Source organism: Rissa tridactyla, chromosome 1 (genome assembly GCF_028500815.1).
Source record: "Rissa tridactyla isolate bRisTri1 chromosome 1, bRisTri1.patW.cur.20221130, whole genome shotgun sequence".
In the NCBI taxonomy this organism is placed as follows: Eukaryota; Metazoa; Chordata; class Aves; order Charadriiformes; family Laridae; genus Rissa; species Rissa tridactyla.
Window position 1 is genome coordinate 89,016,599 of NC_071466.1, and position 26,665 is coordinate 89,043,263.

General features: G+C 40.8%; 1 protein-coding gene across 1 annotated transcript in view; it reads left to right on the forward strand.

Annotated features, from left to right (window-relative positions):
- Nucleotides 1-26,665, forward strand: part of PHEX (phosphate regulating endopeptidase X-linked) — a 104,671-nt gene that overhangs the window by 29,962 nt on the left and 48,044 nt on the right. The window contains exons 7-12 of the mRNA XM_054212651.1: nt 2,606-2,722; nt 5,413-5,496; nt 5,807-5,952; nt 12,528-12,621; nt 16,902-17,030; nt 20,527-20,628. Coding sequence (XP_054068626.1) covers nt 2,606-2,722; nt 5,413-5,496; nt 5,807-5,952; nt 12,528-12,621; nt 16,902-17,030; nt 20,527-20,628 — 672 coding nt within the window. The remainder of the gene's footprint in view (nt 1-2,605; nt 2,723-5,412; nt 5,497-5,806; nt 5,953-12,527; nt 12,622-16,901; nt 17,031-20,526; nt 20,629-26,665) is intronic.

The following is a 26,665-nucleotide window of genomic DNA, read 5'->3' on the forward strand; positions in this document are numbered from 1 at the left end:
GGCACTTCCTTCTTTACATACCTACCCTCAAAGGGGTTCCATTTCAGCTTTGTTTTGTTGTTTGTTAGGGCCCATGGCTTGCCTACCCTATCCTCACCTTCCTTAGTGGTTTCTTGAGGAATCACTCCCTCCCACATTGTTTCTAGTTTAAAGTTCTCCTTATCGCGTTGGCCAGCCTGTTGGAAAAGATACTCTTGCCCTGTTCAGTGGATCTCTTCCAAGCAAATGTGAATTTTCAAAGAGGGTCCCATCATCACAGAAACTAAATCTCTGCTGCTGATGCCAGCTGTGCATCCTGATGTTAACCCACAAGATCTGTCATGTCCTTCTCAGGCCCTTGTGCCTCACCAGCAGGATCAAGGAGAACACCACCTGGACCCCATGCCCTCGACCTCTGTCCCCATCACCCTGCAGTCATGCTTGATACTTCCCAGGTCACCCCTGGCAATAGCATTGGTGCCTACCAGGAAGAGCAGGAGGGAATTGTAGTCAGAGGGCTGGATTCACAACATCCCGAATGTGAGACTCCCAGCAAACCTCCCTAGATGACAAAACAGGTTGGCAGATGGGGGCCTCCATCCCCTGCAGCAGTGACTCTCTTACCACTGTCACTTGCTGCTTCCTTCTGTTAGTCCTAGGGGGCTCAGACTCAGCCACAGTGCTCCAATTGATGGCGCTGCTGGGTCCTTGTCAGCTACAAGAGCATTGGGCTTCCAGCCTTCATTGTGATGGGAGTTTCCGCTTTCCAGCTCCATAGGCACAGGCTCCTCCTGCTCTTGAAGGTCCAGGTTTTTGAAGCTGCAGGGTCTCAGAGGAGTTCTGGAGCTCTGAGCCTGTGTGATCTGCTGACCTCTCACAGCTCTTTCACTTGGCAGTGTAGCTTATCTGCATGCTAGAAGAGCGTGTGCCCCAGACTTACTGAGAGGCCTCAGGCACTCCCTGCAGCCTGAGGCTTGCAGAGCTGCATCCTTCATTATGAAGCACCATCTGGGTCCAAGAGTCCAATAACAAAGAAACAGTTACACCAGCGGTGCCCGGGGAACACGTCCTGTGGCGTGTGACCTCACTGGATATGAAGGTCTGTGGGCAGTATCCAGCACATGCAGCCCAAAGCTCAAAGAAAACAACCCCTTGGGTTGTCGTGGGGGACAAGTCATTGCTACTGAAGAAGTTTTTACAGTTTTTCTTCCAAGTTCCCCGAGAGGTTAGTAAGCTTTTTAGCCACATCTATCAGACTAGATCATGCCCGGATACACTAAAAGATTGTGTATGTACTAAAAGATTAAAGGTGAAAATGCATTGGGTTATGGTTTTGCTTTTGTTGCTTTTGTTGGACTGTAGGCCAGTAGAAGTTGATGAGGAGCAATCTGACCCCTCCAAAATCTCTGAAAGATTATGCTGAGGGGGAGGTATCAGAGAAATCACTACAATATCATTACATACAGTGTATTTTGCTAACATTTGTGTATACACACTGAGACTAAAATGTGCTTTGTTAGGATAGCTTGGGGAGAGCAGAGCAGAGCACTGTAGCAGGTACACGTGTTGCAGTGCCGCGGCAGGAATAGAGGGCTCAGTGGAGGATCCCTTTATCTCCTTATCTTCTCAGCCACTAAGCTTGCACTTGTATACAAGTACTTCTTCAGTCCTATGCTGATTACTGTATGAGTTGGCACAAAATATTGGTGTACACTCATACTGTGATGGGTTGACCTTGGCTGGACGCCAGGTGCCCACCAAGCTGCTCTATCACTCCCCTTCTCAGCAGGATGGGGCGGGGGAGAAAATAAGATGGGAACAAACCTCGTGGGTCAAGGTAAAGGCAGTTTAATAAAGCAAAACCAAAGACTGCATGCGGAAGCAAAGGAAAACAAAAGATTTATTCTCTACTTGCCATCAGCAGGCAATGTCCAGCACTTGCTGGGAAGCAGGGCTTCAGTATGCATAGCAGTTGTTCCAGAAGACAAACATCATAAATAATGAACGCCCCCTCACCTTTCTCCTCCTTTCTCTTAGCTTTTATTGCTAAGCAGACGTATGCAATATTCCTTTGGTCATTTTGGGTCATCTTCCTGGCTATGTCCCCTCCCAAGATCTTGCCCACCCCCAGCCTACTGGTGAGGGGGGGAATGTTGGAGAGACAGCCTTGATGCTGTGGGAGCACTACTCAGCAGAAGCCAAAACACTGGTGTGTTATCAACGCCTTTCTAGCTACCGATACAGAGCACATCACTATAAGGGCTGCTATGGGGAAAATTAACTCCACCTCAGACAGACACATACATGTTGTATCCCATTGTAAGAGCTATACATGGTGTCGGTCCAACCCGGAAGTGTCATTTGCATTCCCTGAGATTTATACTTCACGAGTCACAGCAGGTATCTCTGTCTGTCACACATAGTATGTTTACAGTGTTATTTCTCCTTTTTGCCTTGATGACAGCAGGCATCCAAGGTAAGGAAAGCACAACTTTGGTTGCTAGGGTATGGAAGTACAAAGTATTATAGTTCATGCTATAGCTGTGCATTTCTGGTATACTGCTATACTCGAGCTGCACTCGAGAGTAAATCCAATGGTCATTTCACTCTTTTTGTTTCTTTACAGTACCGAGATGCCTTTTTGCAGTTCATGGTTGATACAGCAGTGCTTCTGGGCGCAAATGCTTCACGAGCCGAATCTGATATGAAGTCGGTTCTAAAACTGGAAGTTAAAATAGCTGAGGTTGGTAATCTAACATGGGAGATTGGAGCTAGCTTTTTAAAAAAAATTGTAATCCTTTTTCAAAATGGAAAGCCGTTATATTAACAACCTTAGCAATAATGGGTTTTGGAAGTAGAATGAAAGGAGAAGAACCTGATGAAGAAAGGATGAACGGTATTCCTCACTTAGTTAATTGTTAAACTTATTTCATTCTCAAGGGAAAAAAACGTTAGCCAAATACTCTTGGTCCTTTAAATTGTTGATATGTCAACCAGGTTTGCTAAAGATAAGCCATGGGGCAGCAGGCCAACGTTTGAGGGACTGTGTGCTAGAGAGGCCCTTCAGTCTGCCATCTCAGTGGAGGTAGGGGATGGAGATCTATGTGGCAGCAAGGACATAAGGGTTATTGATGTGTTAGAAACCACAGAAGTGCCTGAGAACGGTTATGTGGGAATTAGGGTTTGTCCCCACAAAAAGCCAATTTGAAGTGCATCTACACCAATGCCCTGGAAGCCGTTGTTGAAGCATTGATCTGCTTGAGGGTAGGAAGGCTCTATAGAGAGATCTGGACAGGCTGGATCGATGGACTGAGGCCAACGGTATGAGGTTCAACAAGGTAAGCCCACTATCGTTTCCACTTCTTCTAAAGCTAGAGAGAAGAATCAGCCTCAATGCTGGGAAATCAGCAAAAGTTAGGGATACAAACTTGACACTGATTTGCGGAACTGCCAGCTGAGCTGAGTGTTTCTTCATATCACCAAGAAAAGAAGCTATCCCCTGTGAAATGCTGGGTCTCCTGGTAACAGAAACGCCTGTTGCACAGGATAGGTGATGCAGCAGGTGACTTTTCCCTGGGTTCTGCTGTTGCAGTCTACAGGAGGAAAGGCAGTGATTCTTCTTAATGATGTGTGTGTGCAGAATTGAGGGCCACCCGCAGTAGGAGTAAATCAGTGTTTCCATCTTTCTGCTGAAAGAGAAGAAATTTTGTCAAACCTCTAAATAAAGCCCAGTATTCATCCTATTACCTTGAATGGATGGACTAACGAGCAGATACTTCATTGTGACCCAATAGGCTTGAAAAAACAGAAAAACTTTCTTCTGTTTACTGGTGATGTGGTAAGAAGATGCATTGCTACCTCTGGTAGCTCTAATGCTTTATTTAACAAATGTCTTACAGAGCTTTAATCCACAAAGTATATAGGTGAAGCTGCCATATAAGATGACATGGATCATGTAAACAGCCGTCAGTAATGCATACTGTTATGCAACAAGCCATACTTGCTCGTGGCTACCTAATTTCCCTGTAGTATGAATAATCCTCCTAAAATATATCCAGATATTAGGCATGAGTCCAGGGACATGAATTGTTGCATAATGCCTAATGAGCTCAATAATTTATATAAACATTTTACTGTGATTTCAAAGGAGATGATAGTCCTGTTTCTTACTTAGGCTTTTACTGTATCCTGTCTTCCTCTGCAATCGTTTTAAGGGAATATACAATGGAGAACTTGCGTGCTCATGAAGAGACAGCAAGAATAAAGGGAGGATACTTTGGATATAGGAAGGAGTGGCGTGCTTCAAGAGAGCTTGTTGTGTACAAGGAAGATTTCAATTAAGTTTGAATTACTGGAGGAAAAGGGAAAGTTTTGAGAGGAAGGGAGCAAATGGGTTCAAGAAGAGTTTAAAGATTTGTCAGATAAATGAAATTTGCGGAATGGAAGAAGAAAGTAACTTTTTTTCTGTGTGGCTTGAGCAATAGTAAAACTGCAGACACTGGAGAATTTTGGTTGGAGAACTGCCAGCTGTCTGGTTTGTCTGCCATCAATCTCTGTCCTCCTTAAACTGTACAGCGTACAGCCTGTTGTATGGGATTTACCTTAGGTCGGGGCTGGAATTGCCATTGGGAATTCTTGTTTCTCTTGAATACTGAGAAAATTTTGAGCTATATTTTGTACTTGGCTTGTTTTTCTATTATGAACCATGCTGCCATCTTGGAATCTGAATGTCCCTTTTCAGTTATAAAAGGACTTGCTTTACCTCTAGGATTTCTTTTGCTATGTACTTGGACTTTGACATTACAGAGGATCCTGAGGTCTAGATTCTCTGGTCACTCAGTTGAGAGGCCTGGTTGGAGAATGCTTTAATTCATGTCTGGCCTATATACCCAGGTTTTCTGCTATGGAAATCAGGATGCTGGGGTAAAATGAGGAGAAATTGGTGTGTACCTGGCTCTTCCTGAAATGGAGTCAGGTCATAGCAAGAACATGTTCAAATCCAAGAGATGAGATGTTCTTCCAGCATACCTATCTCAAATTTGGCCTTTTAAACCATGTAGTTCGGAGTTGGCTTCTACCTGACATGATGGGATGAATAAGTATTAATGGTGTAGGTGTACTTTTATCTCTTATGAATCAACATGCATTTCCTTAGTATAATCAGAGCTAAAATTGGTCTCATATGTTCAAAGAAGGCATGCAGCTCATTAAATTTCCCAGGAATGAGTTAAACTGACAATGAACTGTGTTCCATTTCTCCTAGTTAAATGCCATCCTCAGAAAGGGAAGTTAATGCTGTGAATGCTTGGAAAACAGGTGGTGAGATATTTATGCACTGGGATTATGACGGACAGTAATGACGTAAAAGCAGGTCCCTGCAAGAAAATCCTTGTTTTGATGGTTTTGATTTTCTTTTTTTTTTTTCCCCACCAGATCATGATTCCATATGAAAATCGAACAAGTGAGGTGATGTACAATAAGATGAACATATCAGAGCTTAGTGCCATGATTCCACAGGTTGGTTGGGGATAATTGCAAAATTACTCTTTTAACATCTGACCTATATAATTAAAATTGCCTTTAGTGCACAGAGCAGCATGTTAAAGGAATACCATTAGGAATGTGTGTACTCAATTACAATATATGTTCTTTTAAATACAGTTACAACTTTAATGAGGTTTGAAAACACATGTAATGACAAAGTGCAATAGTTTCTAAATTTTTAATAAGTAAAGCTTTGAAACCATTTGTCTCAAAGGTGCAACTTAGTTAATAAATTATCTCTCTTCATAATGTGCTTTAACCAGCCTTCTCTTTGTCATTGCAGTTTGACTGGCTGGGATACATCAAGAAGGTGATTGACACCAGGCTCTATCCTGAACTCAAAGATATAGGTCCTTCAGAAAACGTGATTGTCCGTGTTCCCCAGTACTTCAAAGATTTATTCAGGATACTAGAAAACGAAAGGAAAAAGTAAGGATCCTATGGTAGTTTCACCCACACTTATGAGGGGACATCAAATGCTGGGCTTTTCATGGGTTTTTCAGGTGCTTCAGATATTCTTGGAATCAAGACTCTTGGCAAAAGGTCTGTTTGGTTTTGTCTGAATGATGATATAGATATTAGCTTGTGTTTAGCAGGAGAATTTGCCGTTTCAACAGCTTTCTCTTTTTATGGAAAACACAGGTTGCAGTAAAGCTACAGATTCATTCCAGCAGATTCATTCAGCATCTCTTACTTGTACAGGGTCTTGTATCTTGTGAAATCATTTACAACTGTAGAACATAGTTGTAAAATGCAGGGCGCTCAGATTAAACATAGTAGATGTGCTTTGCACAGGAAAGCAAGACAGCTTTGGGCAGTGTGATGAAAAAGCGTGCATGAAGATGATGTTCCATTTCAAAACATCATTATTGATGACATCTAAGTGATTTCTGTGATAATTTGTTCTCTGATGAGGTGTGTTGTTGAACATTGTTGACAAAATATTGTCTCCAAAAATCATTCTTTGCTGATTGTATAGCACAGCCATAACTAAATTTAAATTTCAGAAAAAAGACTAATTCAGAAGCATTATTCTTACGTTGTTGCTCTATGTCTCTAGTGACAGAATGCTTACATTAATTCGTAGTACCTGTAAAAATAACACACAGATCAAACAATAAGGAAAATGAAAATGATTGATCTGCCTACAGACTATCAAACATCCTTTCTTTATAAAATTCAGACAAATATCGTTAGTGTGACACCAATCTTAATCTTTTGAAGAAAGTCTTCTAAATTGTTTGGGCTGTCCATGCTTTGTAACTCAAAAGAGATGCTTTGCAACCTGGAGGCTTTTTCCATTAGGGTCTTATTCAGGGAAAATCTGAGGATTCAAGAGGAATTAGGCCAGCCTGTCTGTCATGGCAAAAGGAGGCTGGACTAATGTCCAGAAAGAATGGCAAAGCTCGAGACCAGCTTCCTCAACCCCACAGGTCAGGGTGGGGTGGGCAAAAGCAGTGTTTAATTTCCAGTAAATTCATGCTGCATGTTTTATAGTTTATAATGGTTTAGGCATTTTCTGCTCCATCTTACCCTAAGAAGTTTGCATCATAAAATGTTAGAAATGGCAAATAGTGTTAAACTCAACCAAAGCAAACTTCAGATTCTTGTACGTGAAGTCCATCCAAACAGTCACTGCATGATAGCCAAGATCATGTTTATCTATTAAATGATAATGTTCATTACTTAAAATGTCATAGTCTGCTCCAGAAGTAACCTTGTTATCTGGTCTGAGAAAATTAGGAAATCATCTTAATGTGAACTCCTAACAATGAGGTCTTAACATTTCCCTGTAGGGTGAACTCTGAAAGATTAAGAAGGGTATTTTCTTTCAGGTAGTCTCATTTGTCATTCTGCATATGATATTTTAAAGGTTAAATTAATACAAACAACATTAATTTGGTTTGTTACAGTTAATATCTAGACCAATCAAATTCCTAGTGTAGCATTCCAAAATTTTAGATTTGCTTCTGTGATTAGAATGTGAATTAACTTCTCACCATTTCAGGAGATGCAGCATCATTACGAGAAGCAGGTACTTCCACCAAGTTCATATTCTTTTCAGTTACAAACCTTCTTATCCCTAAATTATACTTTTATTTCCATGCCTTGTGTGTCCCCTTCCCAGACAAACACCCTGCTGGCATGGGTACTGTTCAAAATGGCACAAAAAGATGGTTCATGCCCCAGTGATCTGGCAAAATACTCCATGAAGTTTGTACCAGGTGGAGGGAAGAAGGGAGTGAAAATTAAGTCTGGCTACAGAAGCAGTTTTCAGTGATGGAGGAGACAAGTCATATGGACTTACAATCTTCATATTGAAAACTGCTCCCTTGGAGAACCTGCTGAACAATCTTGAATTGTGAAATCATTCACACGGCAATGTTACTAGAAAATAGCACGTTGGCAAAGTGGAGCGAATTTAGTAGAATAAGGCTGCTGTTTACTCGTCAACCCTGCTGCATATAATCAAGTGACTGTGTGGAGCTTTGGAATATGTATAGTGATGTGGTTTGGAGGTCTGTCTGAAATTCCCAAGCCGGGGCACTGCTGTGAGTCCAGCCCAGGAGCACTGCTCTCTGTAGCAAGCTGCCCAAGAAGCTGAGTAACTAGTAACTAGCCTGCAGGAGTTTCCATCAGCCCTGGGCCAGCTAGCGTAAGTCACGTCAAGTGTGCAGTGCTGACCTAAGTCACACCTTCTTCGTAAGAAGTCTTCAGGGATTCCTGCAGTGTTTTTAGTGTACCAACTAATTTTTAATGGAGTTTACATCTATTACAGGAAGAAGAGTTGTATGTTGAAAACACAGATGTAGCTGTGGTATAAATGAGATAATGGCAGAGCTCCAGTACAGCTGGGCTGTGTGAGGGGGTAGATGGGACTGTGCTGGCACAAGTTATGAGCCCGTTATATCCATTCCCCGTTACCTGTGTGGTGGTGCTTTTTGTGTGAGCCATAAATAGGATACAGTAAATTGTGTCCTTGTTGGAGACGTTTGCAGCTGTTGAAGGAAGCAGCTTTATCCTTCTTGTGGACGTCAGAATGAATGACTGGTTTCCTTTGCCTTACCTGGCCCCATCTTTGCAGTTTGGGACAACTAATAGAGAAGTACTTTGTAATTCCTGCAGCATAAGAGGAATTTTCTTTAGCCAGGGATGGGGGCGCTAGATCGCCTTTCTAGTCTGAGCCTGCCTCTGAAAAATTAGAGAAGTTACAGCAATTTGACTTGAACTAGTGCCTCTAGCAATAGAGGCAGAAGTTTTTCAGTACTTATAATTTGATTCATGACTCAATTCTGAATACAATTTTCAAACAGACGTCGAAATTTGTGAAAGGGATCTTTTTCTTAAAATGTCAATTAATTTGTCTATCTATCTCATGTTAAATCGATCCTCTTTAATTCGTACCGTGTCTGTTGCTTAAAATATTACAAATCCACAGAATTTTAGATGAGCAACCTACTTTATTCCCGGACAGGGTAGAGAGGTCCTTAGTAGATGTTCATAATCACTGGTATAATTTTAACTGTCCCAGCAAACAAGCTCTTTACCACTTCCTTTGGGAGTGTGTATCACAATAATGGTCACATTGGTTAAGAGTGAGCCTGCCTACACATCTTTCTGTAACAGACGTTTTGAAGTTAAAACAGGGGACTGTGTACTGTACTCTTCTGAAAGGTTACAACAACAAATGGTCTGGTCTCATCAAAAGAGCAGAGAGGATTTGTGTGTTTTATTTCTGTGCTGGATTTTGCTCCATGTGAAGAGGTTAACCTCTCTGAGCCTCAGTGAACTTATTTGTGAAACTGGGATGTAAATCACTCCAAGATATTCACTTGAGGCATTTCATAACCAAAAAGTGTCAACTTTTAAACCGAATGAAGGTAGATGTCCAATCAATTTGAAGTTTGTATAGTTAACCAAAAAGGTAAATTGATCATCCCCAGAATAAGTAGACAAATTCAGGTAAAATATGATTTTGTTTTGTTTTGAAAAACAAAATAAAGAACCTCCCCTCCCAGCCTCTTGGCTTTGAAGCAAAACCTTCCTATTGTTTTATGCGTTGTATGCATTGGTGGATTCTAGTGTGATTACAACCAGGAATTATTACAAACTCATCAGACAGCTTGGTTTTAGGATGTGTCAGCCTTCTTTTCCTTCCCAAATTAAAACAAACCTCAATTAATTGTGTGATATTTCCTGTAAGTGACTGCTGCCTTTGTTACTTATGCCTGATACAAAAGCTTTTGAATTCCCATTGATATTAGTGTCTTTGAAAAAGTCACCTTTTTGAGAATCATCCTTTACAAATTTCAGTCTTTCATTCACTACCAATTTGACAGAAGTTCCCCAACTCAAGCATAAGGACGAACGCTGCTGGATGAGAACAAGAAGCACACAGAAGGGAGAATTGATGGTTTTTTTGGTAGCAATTAAGTACTGAATTGTAACACATAATTGGTTTATGATAGCGATCTATTTAGCTGATGTTTTTACCTAAGACTTTTGATCGAAATTAAATCTTTAAAGCTTTTAATCTGTAGGACTTGCGTAAATACTGTTTTAGATCCACAGAGTAGTTACTGCAGAAGCATGGATGCTATTCAGCTCTGCTGAAATGCCTGAGGCAGATAGTTGTGAGGCTTGTGGAGTTTGAATCATTTACAAAACCACCAAGAGCTGAGCAGTTTTAGGGTGCTTCAATTGCTATTGAGTGAGGAAATTCCACGTTGTCAGAAATGTGTTAAGGGGAAAATCTATGCTTTCTGGTATTTCTTAAGTTGGAATGAATTTTTAATGACCCTAAGCATTATCTCAAAATGGTTTGATCATCTAAGCAGAGCTAACTGTTTTGGCTTTTGAACATGTACTGTGTTATAAATGTACATTATTAATGCTAAAAAGCTTTTTCAGATATGTTTTATGATTATTGTGACTATGAGTACAATAGGATATATCTGTATACTGAAAGAGGGAAGGGTGAGAGACGAGGTGAAGTATAAAGGTCGGGACTTATAAATCACAGCAACTCTCTACTCCCCTGTAGAAGTTGGCTCTGTCTGCAAAGACTAGTGAGTATCAGACCTTTGCGGTGACAGCTGGCTTGGGACTGCACCCTTAAGTTTTCCTGTGTGAAATGAGTCGACCATCTTTCTGACCTATAAGCATATGCAGACTTAACTGATGAGTAAAACAGGCTTTGCCCAGGCTGTCACAGATGCACAACTCCTGCGCAGGTTCATGTGAGGATGCACGCTTGTGCCAGCTTCAGTTCAGCTGGATCAGTGTGCAGGGACAGCCAAATCCAGCGGCACTGCAGAGCGCCTGCCTTCCTTGGCCGTTGACCGCTGTGCCTGATCAGACTGGTCCCCAGGGCACGTCTCAGCCAGCCTGCAGAGAACGCGCAGCCGCCCATCTGCTCTTGGTGTAGTCTTGGGTCCCACTTGAATGCATACATGCTGCTGGAGTTACTGGGTTATCAGGGGGCTTTGAGCCCTGCCAGGTGTCCCTGCCCATGGCAGGGGGGTTGCAACTGGATGGTCTTTGATGTCCCTTCCAACCCAAAACATTCTATGACTCTGTGATCATGTGCTCAGTCACTAGTAGACAATACATAGCTATAGCTTGCCTTAAACCTTTCCATTGTCATCCCATTATCACCTCCTGGGCTGAGTGACCAAGAGTGTAAGACTCCAGCAACAACTTATCTTGAGCTGGAGGCTTCATGTGGGTGGACTGGAGCTTGGTTAGAGGCAAAACTCAAGTTACGGCTCAGGCAAATGCTGCTGTGAAGACAACACGCCCACAAAGCGTGTTTATAACCTGCTATGATTCAGAGGAGGGGACAGTATGGGATGTGTCTGTGAATGAAGCTAATGGAGTGACACTGTAGCAACAGCTACGCTGCTCCATACCTATGGCAATGGGAGATTGCAGAAATGGGATTTTTAGAGCTGGGAGAGTCGTTCAGACTGTCCATAACAGCATCTTTGATTGCAAAGGAGCAATTTTCCTCCCTGTGGAGAAGTTTATGGCCTGCCCAAAATGTTATGTGTATCCCAGTGTAGAACAAAGACCATTTGGATATCCATAGCTTTAGAGCAATGACTATCCTTGAAAAATACATCGTGGCTAAGAAAAGTTGAGAATAATACATGTAGGCCATTATTGGATTTGTTTTGTGACTATTTGAAGTTGAATTGTGTATTTCACAATACACCTTTTCCTCATATAGCCACTGCTGAGCATGGAGAAACCTCAATCTAGACTAGATAAATCCTCCAGTGAAGTGCTTGAAGTTTTAGAAAAGGGGCATGGATGTCAGGTCTCCTGGGAATTTTAAAGTTGTTCTTCCTGGATCTCTCAGCCTCAGTTCTTATGAGATTCTTGTTACTGAGACTTCTCTTTTTTTGGTATTTCAATTATCCATCTGCAAAATAAGAGTGGAAATACTTAAAGAACTCTGTGAGTAGTAAGAACTTTTAAAAGCATATTGATAACTTCAAATGAAAGATACATATGTATGATAAGGATAGTGTATATGGGATGGACTGTTATCTGTTCTGTTTCATAGTTATGATTTATGTGCCCAACTAATGAGGAGAGATAACATTCACTTTGATTTACAGGAGAAATCAGTTATTTTCTTATCTCTGGATAGAACTTTTATGCAACTATTATTATGACAGTTCTTGCAACTTCTATGGAAAATGAAAACTGCCTTTTGAAAAAAGCATTACCTAAAAGTGACATACTAGGAGATAGACGTGTTATAAATATCCCCTAGAAGATGGTTATCATGGTGCAATTACCTATTGACTGGCTGCAATCATACAGATTCTTCTGTGTAATAGGGATTTATCATTTTGGTCATCATTCATTAATTTTCAAGGTGAAATTTCCACCATGTGGAAATGTTGTTGAAATGTTTGTAAAGATATTTCTGTGAGTGCTTTGAGGTACATCATATGCATTTAGATGTCTGATAAAAATGTCTGATTTAACAGGACTCTTGCCAATTATCTGGTGTGGAGGATGGTTTATTCAAGGTTATTTAACCTCAGTAGACGTTTTCAGTATCGGTGGCTGGAATTTTCTCGGGTAAGTTAGAGTTTTTACAGCATTTTATAGTGTTTACAATGGTATTAGTGTTGACACTATTGGTTTCCCTTATAGTTGCTTATACCTTTGCAAAACATTAAATGTTTTCCATGCTGGATAAATTTATTGAAGAAACTTTTTTCAGTAGACATACATATTCTTGTACATGACACTAAGGAAAAATATCTTTTAGATTATGTTAATGAGTTTTTGAGACCTCCCCTTTAAAAAGCTTAGTCGTCTTATGCAGAAAATTGAAAGCTGGAAAGTTTTTGGGTTACGTGCCGAGGCTGTGACCTGTGCTATTCCTGCAGGCCAAACCTGTTTGGCCAAAATCTAGGCTTTTGAAAAAAAAACCTACTGTTTACTCATGTGTGACTATAGCTCTGGTAAAACAGAAGGCTAAGATTTCAGCTTTTCTAAGCTTGCTTAAACCTTTCCCATGCTCTAGTAACAGCTTTACATGAGCTCTAGCACATCCATACACCGGCCTTTTCCACAGAGAAGCAGATGAGGTGCCTTCCAGCTTGGGGTTGCAGAAGCCCCAGAAGATGTTAGTCCCTGTCCCAAGCTATGAGGACCAGAGCTAATTATCTATTAAGTAATACAGGCATTTATGTAAAACACATATATTTGGTTAAGTGAACCCTGAATAGAAAGCTACCCTGATAATTCTGTGGGCAGCGTGAGGGCTCTTTAAGCAAACCAAGGATGAAACTGAAAGGTGCTTTGTCTTGTTTCCAAGCCGCTTTCGTTTAGATGGTGAACTTTTTGTTTGTCGCTATGAAAATTAGCTGTGTGGTGACGCCATGACAACAGGAGGCTGGCACGATGCTGCCACTGATGTGGTGCAGGAGGTGTGGGTGCTCTGTCTGCCCTGGTGAGGCATGCAGGTCACTAATTGAAGCACCCGTCATGTCTTTCCTTTAGTACTGGAATAGTTCTGAGTTGATCACATAACTAAAAATAAACTCCAGTAGCTCGATGGAAACTACACAGGAAAGGCAGTCTCTTATAATTCTGAAGTTATATTCAAATCAGGCTTGTTAAAGATGCCATTTTCTTCATGCAAAAATGTGAGAAACTGGCTGTCAGAACCACAGCAGCAAGTTTGTAAGTGTGTCCCCTCCTGGGACATTCCTTGCTAGCCAGGTAAAATAGATTGATGCTGGCCATCAGCCAGCCTGCAGCATAGTACTGAGTTATATTGAGTTATTTTATGGCCAGAAAAAATCCTGGAAGGAAACTTTAAGCTTTGGATACTGTGCGTTTTGATATGGTAACTAGGTGCTGTCGTTTCTCTGGTTACTTTCTCCAGAGTTTAAGGAGAACTCTAATTCAAGTTGATTCAGTGCTTATTAACAACGTCATCGAGGGTTTCATGTAAGTGGTTGTGAAAACTTAAGAACAGCACAATAAGGGCAGTGAGTCAGCAGCTCATTCCCGTTATCTGCCCCTGGGACCTGGAGATGGAGAGTTAGTTAAGTAAACAGCAACAGCTAATAGTTAATAGCTAAAGTTAAGCGCAGTAAACAGCTCAGGGGAACAAACTTCATGGGTCAGCAGAAAGGACATGAGAGACGGAGTCCAAGGCAAAGGCTTTGTTGAACAGATTTGTCCCGTCAGAGGCTGGAGGACTAATGGCAAACGGGTCCTTTGGGATCATAAAAAGGACCCACCAACCTCTTGCCAGGTAAGTGAAGAAAACATTGAATGATTACTAAAAAGACATGACCATGAAATGAATCAGTGACCCTTAAAGAAAAGGATATCTTTTATTCATTCATTCATTAATTCAGCCAGCCTCACCTGTCATAAGCGTAGTATTTTTTTCACCAGGTCCTCATTTTCTATGGGTGGCTTTTACATCTTACATGTAGAAATCTTGGGTTCAAGACACTTAAGTTCTTTGCAAGGAGAGGGAAAAAGACATGACAAAGCTTCAAAAAACTTCAGGTTGAGAAATAGGACAAACCTGCTGACTCTAGAGAAAGTGCTTTGATTACCACCACATCAGCAACTATCAGCAGCTCCTCTGCAATGGCACTTTGAGACCTGCGAATATGCAGTGGCACCTGGGGAAGAGATCAGTTAATTCTATTGTGGAGCTCTGAATTGAATGGGAGGGCTTGAAACGTGCTATTTATAGTCACGGTTACTACCTGGAGTACTGTGTTTTAGAGTGGTACATTAATATTAGGAGGACCATTTTGAGGGAATTCAACTTGGCTGTTGTAACATAAATATCAATAAACCAACTGTGAGATATAATCTATTCCTCTCAGCTCTATTTTTATTGGTCTCTCAGGCTGTGCTGCCTTTCTGTCCTCCTTACAGTCAAGCCTCCCTCAAAATAATGGTAATTATTATGTTTAATAATAACATGCCACAGTCTAAAAGCCAGCTCTGTCTACTGACTCTCTTTTGTGGCTGATGCGTAGTCAGAGCTTTCAGAAGGAATTTCAAGCTCTGGTGACTAATGTCATGACTCCCCTTCTTCCTCTGCATCAGGAAAAAGCTCTATTGTGGTGTTACTTGGATCCTGGAGAGAAATATTCTTCTCTCTTTTTTTATTCTTCTTCTTTTTTAATTTTTTTTTTGAATGCTGTGTTATAGATGAGTGTTGAAGAATTTGGAAGAGGAGTGTATTTTCAAATTTGTCTCTATTTTTGGCTCTATTACCTTATTATGTATTGCTTTGCCTAATGTGGTTTTCTTATAGAAGCAATGTTCTCTCTGTCATTGAAAATCTATTAGTGCACATACAGTATTAATAAAAAGTGTTTGAAAATGCAATTCACTGGTGTATTTAAGTATGAGTCATTGATTAAGCTTAATTACAGACAATATGATGGAGAAAATCAATCTTTGAACTACCAAAATATCTGACCTTCAATAGCTAAGGGTTAGGCTACTCCGGAATTTTCCAATGAAATCTTTTCCTATTGGAAAACAACAAATCCAAACCTCTCAGTTTTGCTATAAATTTAATCATGGGCTCAAAGGAGGAAGAGAAGACTGGGAAAAAGAAGAGGCTCAGAAACTGCTGGATTAGTGCTTCAGAGGCTTGTATAATCTGTAAGAGGCCAAAATTCTATCCCGCCGGACCTGGTCTGGTATTGACTGTAGTGTGCTTTTATACAGCTGACAGGTGTTAACTATTGGACTGGGATTTTGCTTGTTCTCTGTGGAAAAGCTTAAGAAGTTCCTTAAGTGGAAAGGGAACTCTTTGGACCCTGAAAACAGCAAAAGTTTCTTAAATCAGCACTGCTATGGCTTACATGGAGCCATCTCGTATTTTGTTGTGTGTATTTTTTAAAAAAAATGAACTTCTACCTTGACAAGAAAATGTCATGTTAACTGGGTAAGACTCCACAGTAGCAGCATTCTTCCTGTGAGAAACAGAAACCAAGGCAGCAATGTGCTTGAGCTCTATTTCGCCTTGTTCATTGGTGTGTTGACCATTCTTGACTATTTCTCTTTTGAAGCTCGTGTATAGTGGTGCAGGGACATTATCGGAGCCTGGAAGTGACTATTTAACCACCATTCCTTTAGTAAAATATGCAAGCTGGTCTACCAACATCTTTCTACCATAACATGGAGTGAGATTTTGGGAGGACAAACATATATTCAGTGTTCTTGATGATTCAGACCTGTTTTCTCCTGAAAATATTCTGTTTGTCAAAGAGACTGAAGGCAATAGGCTGTGATAAGAGTAACCAGACAGGTAAATGGCAAAAAGGTGCGGACACATACCTACCAATGTTAGCCATCATTAGACAGCTAAGTTCATGACAGCGGAGGGCTCTGTAGGAGGTGTTTCATAAGAACTGACCTCATTTTCATGAGGATGATCTCCCTAGGCTTCTCACCTAGTCAGTGGAGAGAGAAAAACTTCTTTGGGAGATATTTCAGAGCAGGGATTTTCTAGAGGAAAGTGTCTCTCCACTTAACACAGAAAGACTACCAAGATCAATCTAAAATTGGCACTTGGGAATGCCTTGCTGTAACTAACTCTCTAAGCCTAGCCTCTCTAAATCATTACCATTGCACTGTTTCTAAGTCTAAAATCTTACAGCTATTTTGTGGAGTTCAAAAGATTTGTCATAGCACTTGAAGAAAATAGAAATAACTGTAAAATATCATTACTGTTTCCTTTTGGTAGCTATTTGACAAATATGCTTTAGACTGTACAGTATGTGGATGCAGACTTGTGCTCCTTAGACTTGTGCTCCTTAAACAGCATGATGTCATGACCTACTACATGCACCTGCCAACAGGTGATCCATGGAACCACAACTTTGCTGCCTCAGTGGGATAAATGCGTGGACCTCGTTGAGAGTGCGCTCCCCTATGTTGTGGGCAAGATGTTTGTGAAGGCCCACTTTCAAGAAGACAAGAAAGAGATGGTGAGTCTGCTGAGATCTCTGTCTAGAAACTTTGAATTAGCGGCTTCCTCCTCACAAGTTGCCTCTGACGTTAGACTAAAGTTTAAAAGGGAAAAGATTCTTAAAAATGCTTTAATTGAATTAAAAAAATAAAAAAAGACAAGGAGAAAATGGAACAAATTTGAAGAAATGTCACCTTTCTGTCCACCTGGGCACTGCCCGTTTCTTCCATATGCAGCCCTTCAGACAGATATGTAGCCAGATCAAAAACAGGCTGAACACCATTAATTTGTGTCAATAATGACAGCCAGGCTGTGCAGGAACAGAGCGAGGGGTATCGATGAGAAATGGGTTTAGCACAGTTAGTGTAACTTCATAGTAAATTTCTTGCTGACTAGTTAAAAAATTGGTCAAGATCTCTCTGCTTCAGGGCTACCCTTTTAAAGCTGACTGTGCTACAACTGTAGTCTAAGCAAGAAAAGTGTAACTGATGTCTGGCCCAAATGAAGGAACGCTTAGAACCACGTAGTGAGAGTTTATATTTGTGATTTGAATCTTTTTTGCTCAACAGTGAAGGAAAGTATTCTTCCACACTGCTGAGTCCAGAGAATAACTTTTAGCTAGATGTTCACTCTCATTTTAAAACTTCAAACATAGCTACGTTATCATTTCCCTTAAGGATATATTCAAATGATTAATTGCCCTTCACAATAATTTGACTTATTTTCAGTTCATTTTTTTATAGGGTTTTCCAATATCTGCTTTTCCAGCCATTGATTTTCCAACAGTAATCGGTTTAAAATTAACTAATTTAGTCATTGAACTTAGCTCTCAGTGCAGGAGAGGCACAACCATTTAGGAAACGTGAAATAGCATCCTGTGCTGGGAGCGACAGCTCTGTCATAGTCCTGCACAGCCCTGGCTCAGTAGCCTGAGTTTGTCTGTTTGACTTTATCTCCTTTGACTGTTTTTTCAGGGAAGAACTCCATTTTTGACAGACCAACACTGATTTGGCTTGTCCAAATTTTTATGACGTGTGTTTCCCTCTCAGGTTCTGCATTTCTTTTGCTACTTGGCTTCAGCTGGAGCTTCTTCTCTGAGATCCAGCTTTTCAATGCCCTGATTCTTGATCAAGTTTGTAATGTGCTGTTTGGCAGTTTAGTGGCAAAAATATTTCTGGGATATTATACAGTATGACCTCTGCGCAGGGTAACTGGGAAGAGAAGTACTATAAGAAATGTACACCTTATGGAGGGGACGAATATGTTTTCATGCTTGTAAATGTGATGGAAAATTATGAGAAGCTGATAGAGTAGAGAATGGCTTTCTGTTGAAATGTGAGCTAATTAAAATATTTCTTAGCATGCAAATTCCTTTCAGACCAAATCTTTGAAAAATTATCTGAATTCACAGTAGCAGCTGAAGTAAGAAATGCATATAAAATTTATAGTGTAGATCACAAGATTCAGACTTATAGTGAACTGCCCATAGGGATTAAAATTAGATGCAGGTGAAATTTCTTGCAATCCATTTGGAAGTGTGCTTTTCAAGTTAGTCATTTGTGGTGTTATCATTTTCATTTTAACTGTTTTCAGTTCTATTCTTAAGCAGTAAGAAAGCACTTGAGAAAAGCACTCTTATTTGTACAGATTTGGGGTTTTTTCCTTGCTTGTAGCATATATCTGTCTATGATAAGCAAATCCTGAGTTATGGATAATAAGGATTCTTTTTCCCCCGTGTTTTGTCACTGGTGTTTCATACCGTAGATATTTTTCTCCTTTTATCAAGAAAGACATTATTTGTGTCTAAATATAGCACTGTTTCTAACCCAGAGTGCCTGCAGTGTTTCTTAGAGCTATGCCTGAGCAGTTTCAGTAATAACTTTGATAGCAGGAATAGATTTCTCCCCCTGCCCCCCGCAGCTACAGCTGGTGCATAAAGCCTAAGTATACACCAGGGTCCAGCTGCAGAGCTTGAGTTTGAACTTGTAACCTCCAAATACAGGGAGTTCACCTCATTAGTGCACTAAGTTAATTGAGTCAGTGCTCTGTCATCAATATCTTTAAGTTACCCTATTCCCTGGGATGCAGTTTACTGTGAATGTTGAATGTTTAGTCATATTTAATGCTAGACCTGTTCCAGTTGTTCCATATTGTCTCTAAAAATAAGAAAATATTTTTTGAAAAGGGTAGGGAAAAATGAATGATCAAAGGAGCTTTGCTGTGTTTTGTCTGTCTCCGCCACAAATAAATAACAGTTCCAGATTAAGATATACATCTGATCCATAAATGGCAATTTAGCTAAAGGTAACATTACTTTCCAGGGTTAAGTCCCCACTTTTAATGACATTTCAGAGCTACCAGATCTACAGAATATAATTACATAAATCTCCAGTACTTGACATTTTCGTTATTTTTAAATGTAACGTAACTGATAACACGAAGATCCAATAAGTCTTCACGTAACGATTATCTGTCATGTCTTGTGCTATCTCAACTCTGGTTTGGTCTGTGCTAAAGGACTCCAGCGATGGCTGTATCCCCCGAATTGCCTCACTCTCACAGTATTCTCAGTGGCTAGCTGCCATCAGGTTCATCTACTGATAGAAACAGAAGCAACTGATTGCGTACGCCGTCCTGCTCTGTGCTGCTAGTCGGATGCATGGGCATTAGGACGTTTCTGCTCTTTAGACTGATATAATGCTTAGCCATTAGATTTCTTGTTTTCTGTCATTTCAGTTTTGTTTTTTTTCCCCCTATTATTTTTTTTTTTTCTTGCTTGTGTTATGCTTATGGCTTTGTCTGAAGAAGCAGCCAGGCTAAAATGGTTGTGGTTTTTCCTAGCTTTGCACAGATGCAAGCTGTCACTGGTGGTTCAAGACCACAGAAAGAGGTAAGGCTGCTCAGTGTCGTGAGCCATGGCCTCTATCCCTGCAGTAGGCGAAGGTTAGGAGTACTTCACAAATACAGCTAAATACAGGCTAAATACCTGCATACTGCTTTGTATTTGGACCGTGATACTGTCAGCCCAAATTCAGTCCTTTTGGCAGTATTAATAAGGTGTGTGTCAGCCTGACATAAACCAAACGGGGCTGCAGATGCTCTCTGCAGAAAAGGCTTTATTTGTGCAAATGCCTTGCAGCTGGCTACTTCTTCTGCATGGGCTAGTGATCTAGAACCAAATGGTCTGAAATCTCCCCAAATCACTGCAAATGTCCCAGTATTTTTTATGATTTCAAGACAGACATTCTTGCAATTGTGACGTGAAAGGATCAGCAATTAACAGGTTGTGTGGTACAAGTGAAGGAAAAGAAAATGGAGAAACTTATTTTCAGAGGAAGTGTCTGAGGTCAGAGAAAGAAGAAATCACCCTTTAAGAAAGAACATCAGATACTGTCTGATTTGGAATCATTCATGGTCTAATGAAATCCATTGCTCCTGCATACACCAAACCTTTTTTTATAATGATTCTGCCATGACATATTTTACTGGGGAGAGGTTTGCTAAATGTTTTGCAGATGGAGGAGCTGACTGAAGGAATTCGCTGGGCTTTTATTGACATGTTGGAAAAGGAAAATGACTGGATGGACTCTGAAACAAAAAGAAAAGCTTATGAGAAGGTAACAAATATAAATGTCGAATGGGTAAAATCCTGTTACGGTGACGATTTGACTTGAGTGAGAACAGAATGTCATGGACTGTACTTGCTGTTCCAGTTAATTACCCATTGTTTTGTTTGTGAAGGGACATGTGCCACATTTGTTTTGCTAGAAGCTGAGCCATCTGAGCTCCTGCTTCTCTGCTGAACTGATTTTTGTTACCTTGTTCTTCCTCCCTTGCCTTCATCTTTCCCCGTCTGGCTCTGACTGATGTAGGCTGTGAGCTCATTTCAGATTTGCCTGTACAGTGGCTTATCTTGACAACATCTTCATCTTGATTGGGATGTCGGGGGCACTCCAGCCTACAAACAGAAAATGGTGTCTAAAACATCTGGGTGTTCGGTGTGAAGATGGAGGGTCCAGCCTAGAAGGATATATGAGAATAGGACAGGTCTTATACCTTCTCCAATGTCGTTGTGGGAGGCCTAACTTGAAAGCCATTTTCCAGGAGTGCAATGACCATCCCAGCTGAACATCCATGTACTGATAAAATAATGCCAATTGTGAAGTGTCACGATCCAGGATGGCATTACTGGTCCTGGTTACTTTCAGATGGAGCGACAATAAAATGCAGGAGGTAGAGGTGAAGGCAGGAGGAGTTACTCAAAGCTCCCTTTTCACTCTATTCCCATGTTTACAGCATGCGGTATGTGGAAAGGGAGCTTGTCCAAATGCAGAGCTCAGTTGGAAGAGGTGTAAACAAAGAAGAGTGGAGGTCAATGTGTAGGACTGTGCCCTTATTTGTTGAGGCAGTGGGATATGAGTGAATTGGTAAACACCCTCTTTGAATAAACTGACATGCAAGTGCAGCTGAACTGTTCCTACTCTCTGTGCTTGAATAAAAATAGAGGTGTTTTGATTTAAAAACAAACATGGACTTCAAAGTTTTTTGGTAATTCTGATGGAAAGGCTGTTGAGACATTTTATCGTTGGAAAGTTTTAAATTCCATACACAGCCCATTTACATTTTGTACAGAAGTGCTCTTCACAGATGTGCAAATGAAACAGAGCTGCATAAATGCACCAACAAACTCTGTAGCAAGAGAACAATAGTAAGATGCCATTTATTTCCTGCTAACCTCATGGTAAATGGACAGCAGTTATTACTTCTTCCTGGCTGTTACGCTTGGTTTTTTGCTAGAAATACCCTTAGAAATAAAAGTACCTGTAATTTAGATATTTGACAAATTTGGTGCAAAATAAGAGCAGGAAGATTTTCTAATTATTTCCTTAATTGAGATATTTCTATATTCCTTTACAGGCATATGCAAGTCTGATGTTGATTTTTCTAGCGAACAATCTGCTTAACCATTTTGTTCAAAATTTGCGACCTGGCTTTCAGCCGAGAAACAATACAAACATTGCCACAAACTAATAAACTCCCTAAAAAGCTCTCCCTTTCCCAGTTTAGGGAGAGTTTTGTTCAGAAGGTAGGTTAGGTCTTTTGTAGATAGAGGTGCCTGTTTCCCTCTTTTGACACATTTAGGAAGCTTATGGCACTTTGCTCACGATTTAGGCATCTCCTAAAGTTTCTGACGTTAATGCGGTGAGTCTGGGCCGAACAATGCATGACAAACTAAATTCAAGCAGTACAATAAAAATAATACTACAAGCCATAGTACTATGAATAGCAAATGGTTTAAATCCATTCTCACTGACTTGAACAACAATTTTATAGTTTACTGGCACAGGAACAAGGTCAAGCTTGTGAGACACAAGTGTTAAGTAATGACTTAGAAATTGCAGCAACAATTATGCGGTAGGACTTATGACTGTACGTTTAAGTTCAAATTCACCAAAATTGCTGCTTGGCTAGAAGGAAAGAGTCTAGAGAGACATTTTGGTAGATTTCAAGACTTGGAGTTTGTGCATGTTTATTAAATGCTATTTGTTACTAATGATAGATATTGGATTTATCCTGAGACATTTGAATAGGCATGTTTTTAATTCAAGAAATAGATTCATTAAATGTATGGTCAGATAATTCTCTGGGGAAATCTAGAATTTATAATACAACAGAACCTTCAAAATCTGTTACTCTTTTCCAATTAAATCTCATGAGCCCAGCACATTATGCTGTCACTTTTTTAATAATTACACTTTATTAAAGTAGCATAGACAACAGGAAATTTGAAGTGGGGATTGTTTGGGTGTTTAAAAAAAAAACCACCCAGTATTATTATATTACTTTATTACTTTATTATATAGATCCGTAAAAGTGACATTTCTTCATCAATAAGTGTCAGCCACATCTGTAAGGACAGTGCAAGTGCCATGGATGTCACAATTTAGGAAAGAGCTCAGTTTGTTCTTGAATTGAAGATCAAGTTGTATTGTCCTGGGGGTCTTCTCAGGTTTACTCTTCATTTTTGACCACTATCAAAATAGAAACTAGTGTTATGACAGAGCACAGGGGATGCTGAAGTGGGATGCTTCTTTCAGACAAAGGCCAGAAAGGACTCTGCTTTGATCTTCTGTGTAAGCAAACCATAGTATTTTAGCCAATGATTGCTGGGCTGAGCCCAATAACATATAAAACTGTTCTAGTTCTCTGTGGTTACTAACACCTCCGTGGTATTTTTTTTTTATTAGGGTAGGATGTTCTGCTTGGAAATAAGTTGCAGTCCTATGTGAGCATCTTCTGCTTGTTCCTATTTCCAGAACAAAATATGGCACCTACTGCATTATTAATCTGATATCCTTCTACAATAAGGTCACCTGCCTAGTGGATGAAGGGAAGACAGTGGATGTAGTTTTTCTGGAATTTAGTAAGGCTTTGGATACTATGATTCTATTTGATGATTCTATGCTGTCCCTTACAGCATCCTTCTGGACAAGTTGTCCAACTGGGAGATGAACAGGTACATGGGATGCTGAGTGAAGAACTGGCCAAACATTAGGGCTCAAAGGATTGTAGTCAATGGGGCTACATCTGGCTGGCGACTGGTCCCCAGCAGTGTTCCTCAGGGCTCAATCTTAAGGCCAATTCTGTTCAATATTTTTATCAATGATCTGGATGCTGGAGTTGAATGCGCCATTAGCAAGTTTGCTGACAACACTAAACTGGGAGGTGCTGTTGACTCTCTGAAGGGACAAGAGGCCTTGCAGAAGGATCTAGACAGGTTGGACCACTGGGAAATGATTGATGGGATGAAATTTAACAAGTCCAAATATCGGATTCTGCACCTGGGATGGAGTAATGCTGGACACAAGTATAAATTGGGAGTGGCTGGAAAGCAGCCCTACAGAAAGGGATCTGGGGGTGCTGCTCATCAGCAGGATCAATATGAGTCAGCAGTGTGCCCTGGCAACCCAAAGGGCAAACCGCATCGTGGGGTGCATCAAACCCACCATAAGTAGCCGGTCAAAAGACAGGATTATCCTGCTGTATTCAGCACTGGTGTGGCCTCACCTGGAGTACTGCATGCAGTTCTGGAGCCCACCATTTAGGAAGGATGTGAAGGTGCCTGAATGCATGCAGAGGAGGACAGCAAAGCTGGTGAAAGGGCTGGAAGGCATGTCCTTTGAGGAGTAGCTAAGAATTGTGGTTTGTCTAGTTTGGAGAAAAGGAGGCCAAGAGGTGACCTCATTGCTCTCTGCAGCTTCCTGAGGAGGGGAAGTGGAGAGGGAGGTGCTGAGCTCTTCTCCCTTGTATCCAGTGCCAGGATGCATGGGAATGGTTCAAAGGTAGGCCAGGGGAGGTTCAGACTTGACACTAGGAAACATTTCTTTACCGAGAGCATGGTCAAACACTGGAACAGGCTTCTTAGAGAGGTGATCGATGCCCCAAGCCTGTCAGTGACTAAGAGGCATTTGGACAATGCCCTTGATAACATGCTATAAATTTTGGTTAGCCCATAAATGGTCAGGCAGTTGGACTAGATGATCATTATAGGTCCTTTCCAAATGCAATATTGTGTATTCTATAGTCTATGTTCTATTCTATTCTTCCATTATCAATTAAGTAAAGAAAGGAAGTTACTAGTTAGGTAAAGAATGTCTTAGTCTTTTATGTCTTCATCACTAGCTGTAACATTGTCCCTTATAGCAATGCAGAGTAGAGCTCCTGCCTATATGAACCACAAGCTTCTTGGGAACGACTGTAATTCACGTATTTTGCTTTTCCTCTGTATTTTTCATCTCATTGCATTCTTGAATTCTTCAAATGCTCTATGAAGAAAGGAACTGTAGAAACCTGGTGGTTTTTGTTTACTGGGCCTACTCCATGTGATCCATTTAATGTGTCATTAGCCTTTTCGTGAACTTCAGGCGTATTCAGGTCACTAACAAAATTTTTACTCACTTCCTGAAAGAACAACAAGGTCAATGTGGATGTCTGGACTGTGAGCACGGAGAACTTTCCTAGAAAAACATCTCATCTCAGACTACTCTTCTGTTCCTTATGTGATTATATCTTTAGATGACAACACTGTAATGCAAATGACTTGGCAGGCTTGAAAGAGAATTAACTCAAATCCTCTCCCTGATTTGGATACTCGCTGTTTTGTGTGCATTCTGCTGCCTGTTTTCTGACTGATGCCCACCTTTCTCATGCACTTGGCTGAGGCCAAACTTGTATACCTTGCTGTCAGCCTGATGCTTTGCAATCAAAGAGACCATTGACCTCCGAAGGACTTACAAAAGGCCCTATGGTAGAATCGATGCTTGAATTTTGCTTTAGGCAGACAGTCAGCTCTATCTAATCACTGAAACGTTTCTCCATTGGTGACTCTGTGTCCGTTCTTTTGTTTTAAGTTACACAGAGGGGACACTACTAATATGATGAGCCCAAACCATGTTAAAAGGATCAAATCAACGAGTCCATGTGACATAAGGAACAAATGTCTTGCAGCCTTCATTTCTGAGAATCACCCTTTTAGCCCTTGTGTACTTTGGAGTTAAGGTTTGACTTTCCCTCTATAACAAAACAGTATAATGAGATAACATCAAATAATTTCCTTCTCTCCTCCCTCCAGTCCTCTCTTTCTGTGATCGAAACATGGATTTAAACCAGACCACCTGAAAGCCAGTCTTGCAAAGAAAGATTTTAACAGGGCTAGGTGACTCGGTGTGTCTTCACGTGCAGTTCTCACCTAGCTCTCTGGATGGAGCTCATGCTGCTTCCAAAGGAGCTCCGAGTCGGAGAGGAGCATTCGGCTCTGTGCTGTGATGCTCTGTTCGCTACCCTGTCCTTCCTCCTCTGCTCTGTGCGAGCCTTGCTTTATTGCTCTGTATTTGACTGTCATCTGAAATTTGCTTAAACTATGCTTCTCAACCTCCCGAATTTTCAACGGAGAGCTCTGATTTAAAAAAAAAAAAAAAAAAAGCAGAAGGTTCCTCTTCTTGCCCTTTTAGCCTCTCTTTTGTAAAGTTCATTAAATTTTGCCCTCGTTTGAAGAACAGAGAAATTATTCACATGAGCGCAGCTTCAAGGCTGTGTCTGGCAAGAGACTCCAAGCGCTTGGGCTGCGAGTTACAGAAGCCATGCAGAAAAATCCCTCGTCGTCTGCCCAGGCACCCGGTGAGCTCTGGGCCACCTTACAGCCCCTGAGAAGGATGGCATATGAGGAGGAGAGGGGAGAGAGGAGAGCATTTTGTTTCCCTCACAATGAAGGTGCGGATTGCAGCCTGCTATATCAGCCAAATGGTATTGACAGCTGCATTTTGTACGGGTGGGCCACAGGGAAAAGGGAGAACCCGCAACTGAAGCTCCATTGACATGACTTGTGTTATCAGGGCTCCCATCTTTAAAACGGTAATTTATTGCTGCTGCTCTTCAAAGCATAATTCAGTGGAAGATCATCACTGAGATGTAAAACTATTCTCTTTCCTGGGCAGGAGCCATTATTTTATCACTTTTTTTCCTTCCTGAAATGCCCTTTGTACTTGGGTTTAACTGGAGGCTTGAAAAAGAGACCTTTACACAAATGGGTGTTTTCTGAAAGTTTTTAAATCTCTCGTATAATAGCCTGTATTGTAGAAAGTTATTCTTTTGCTT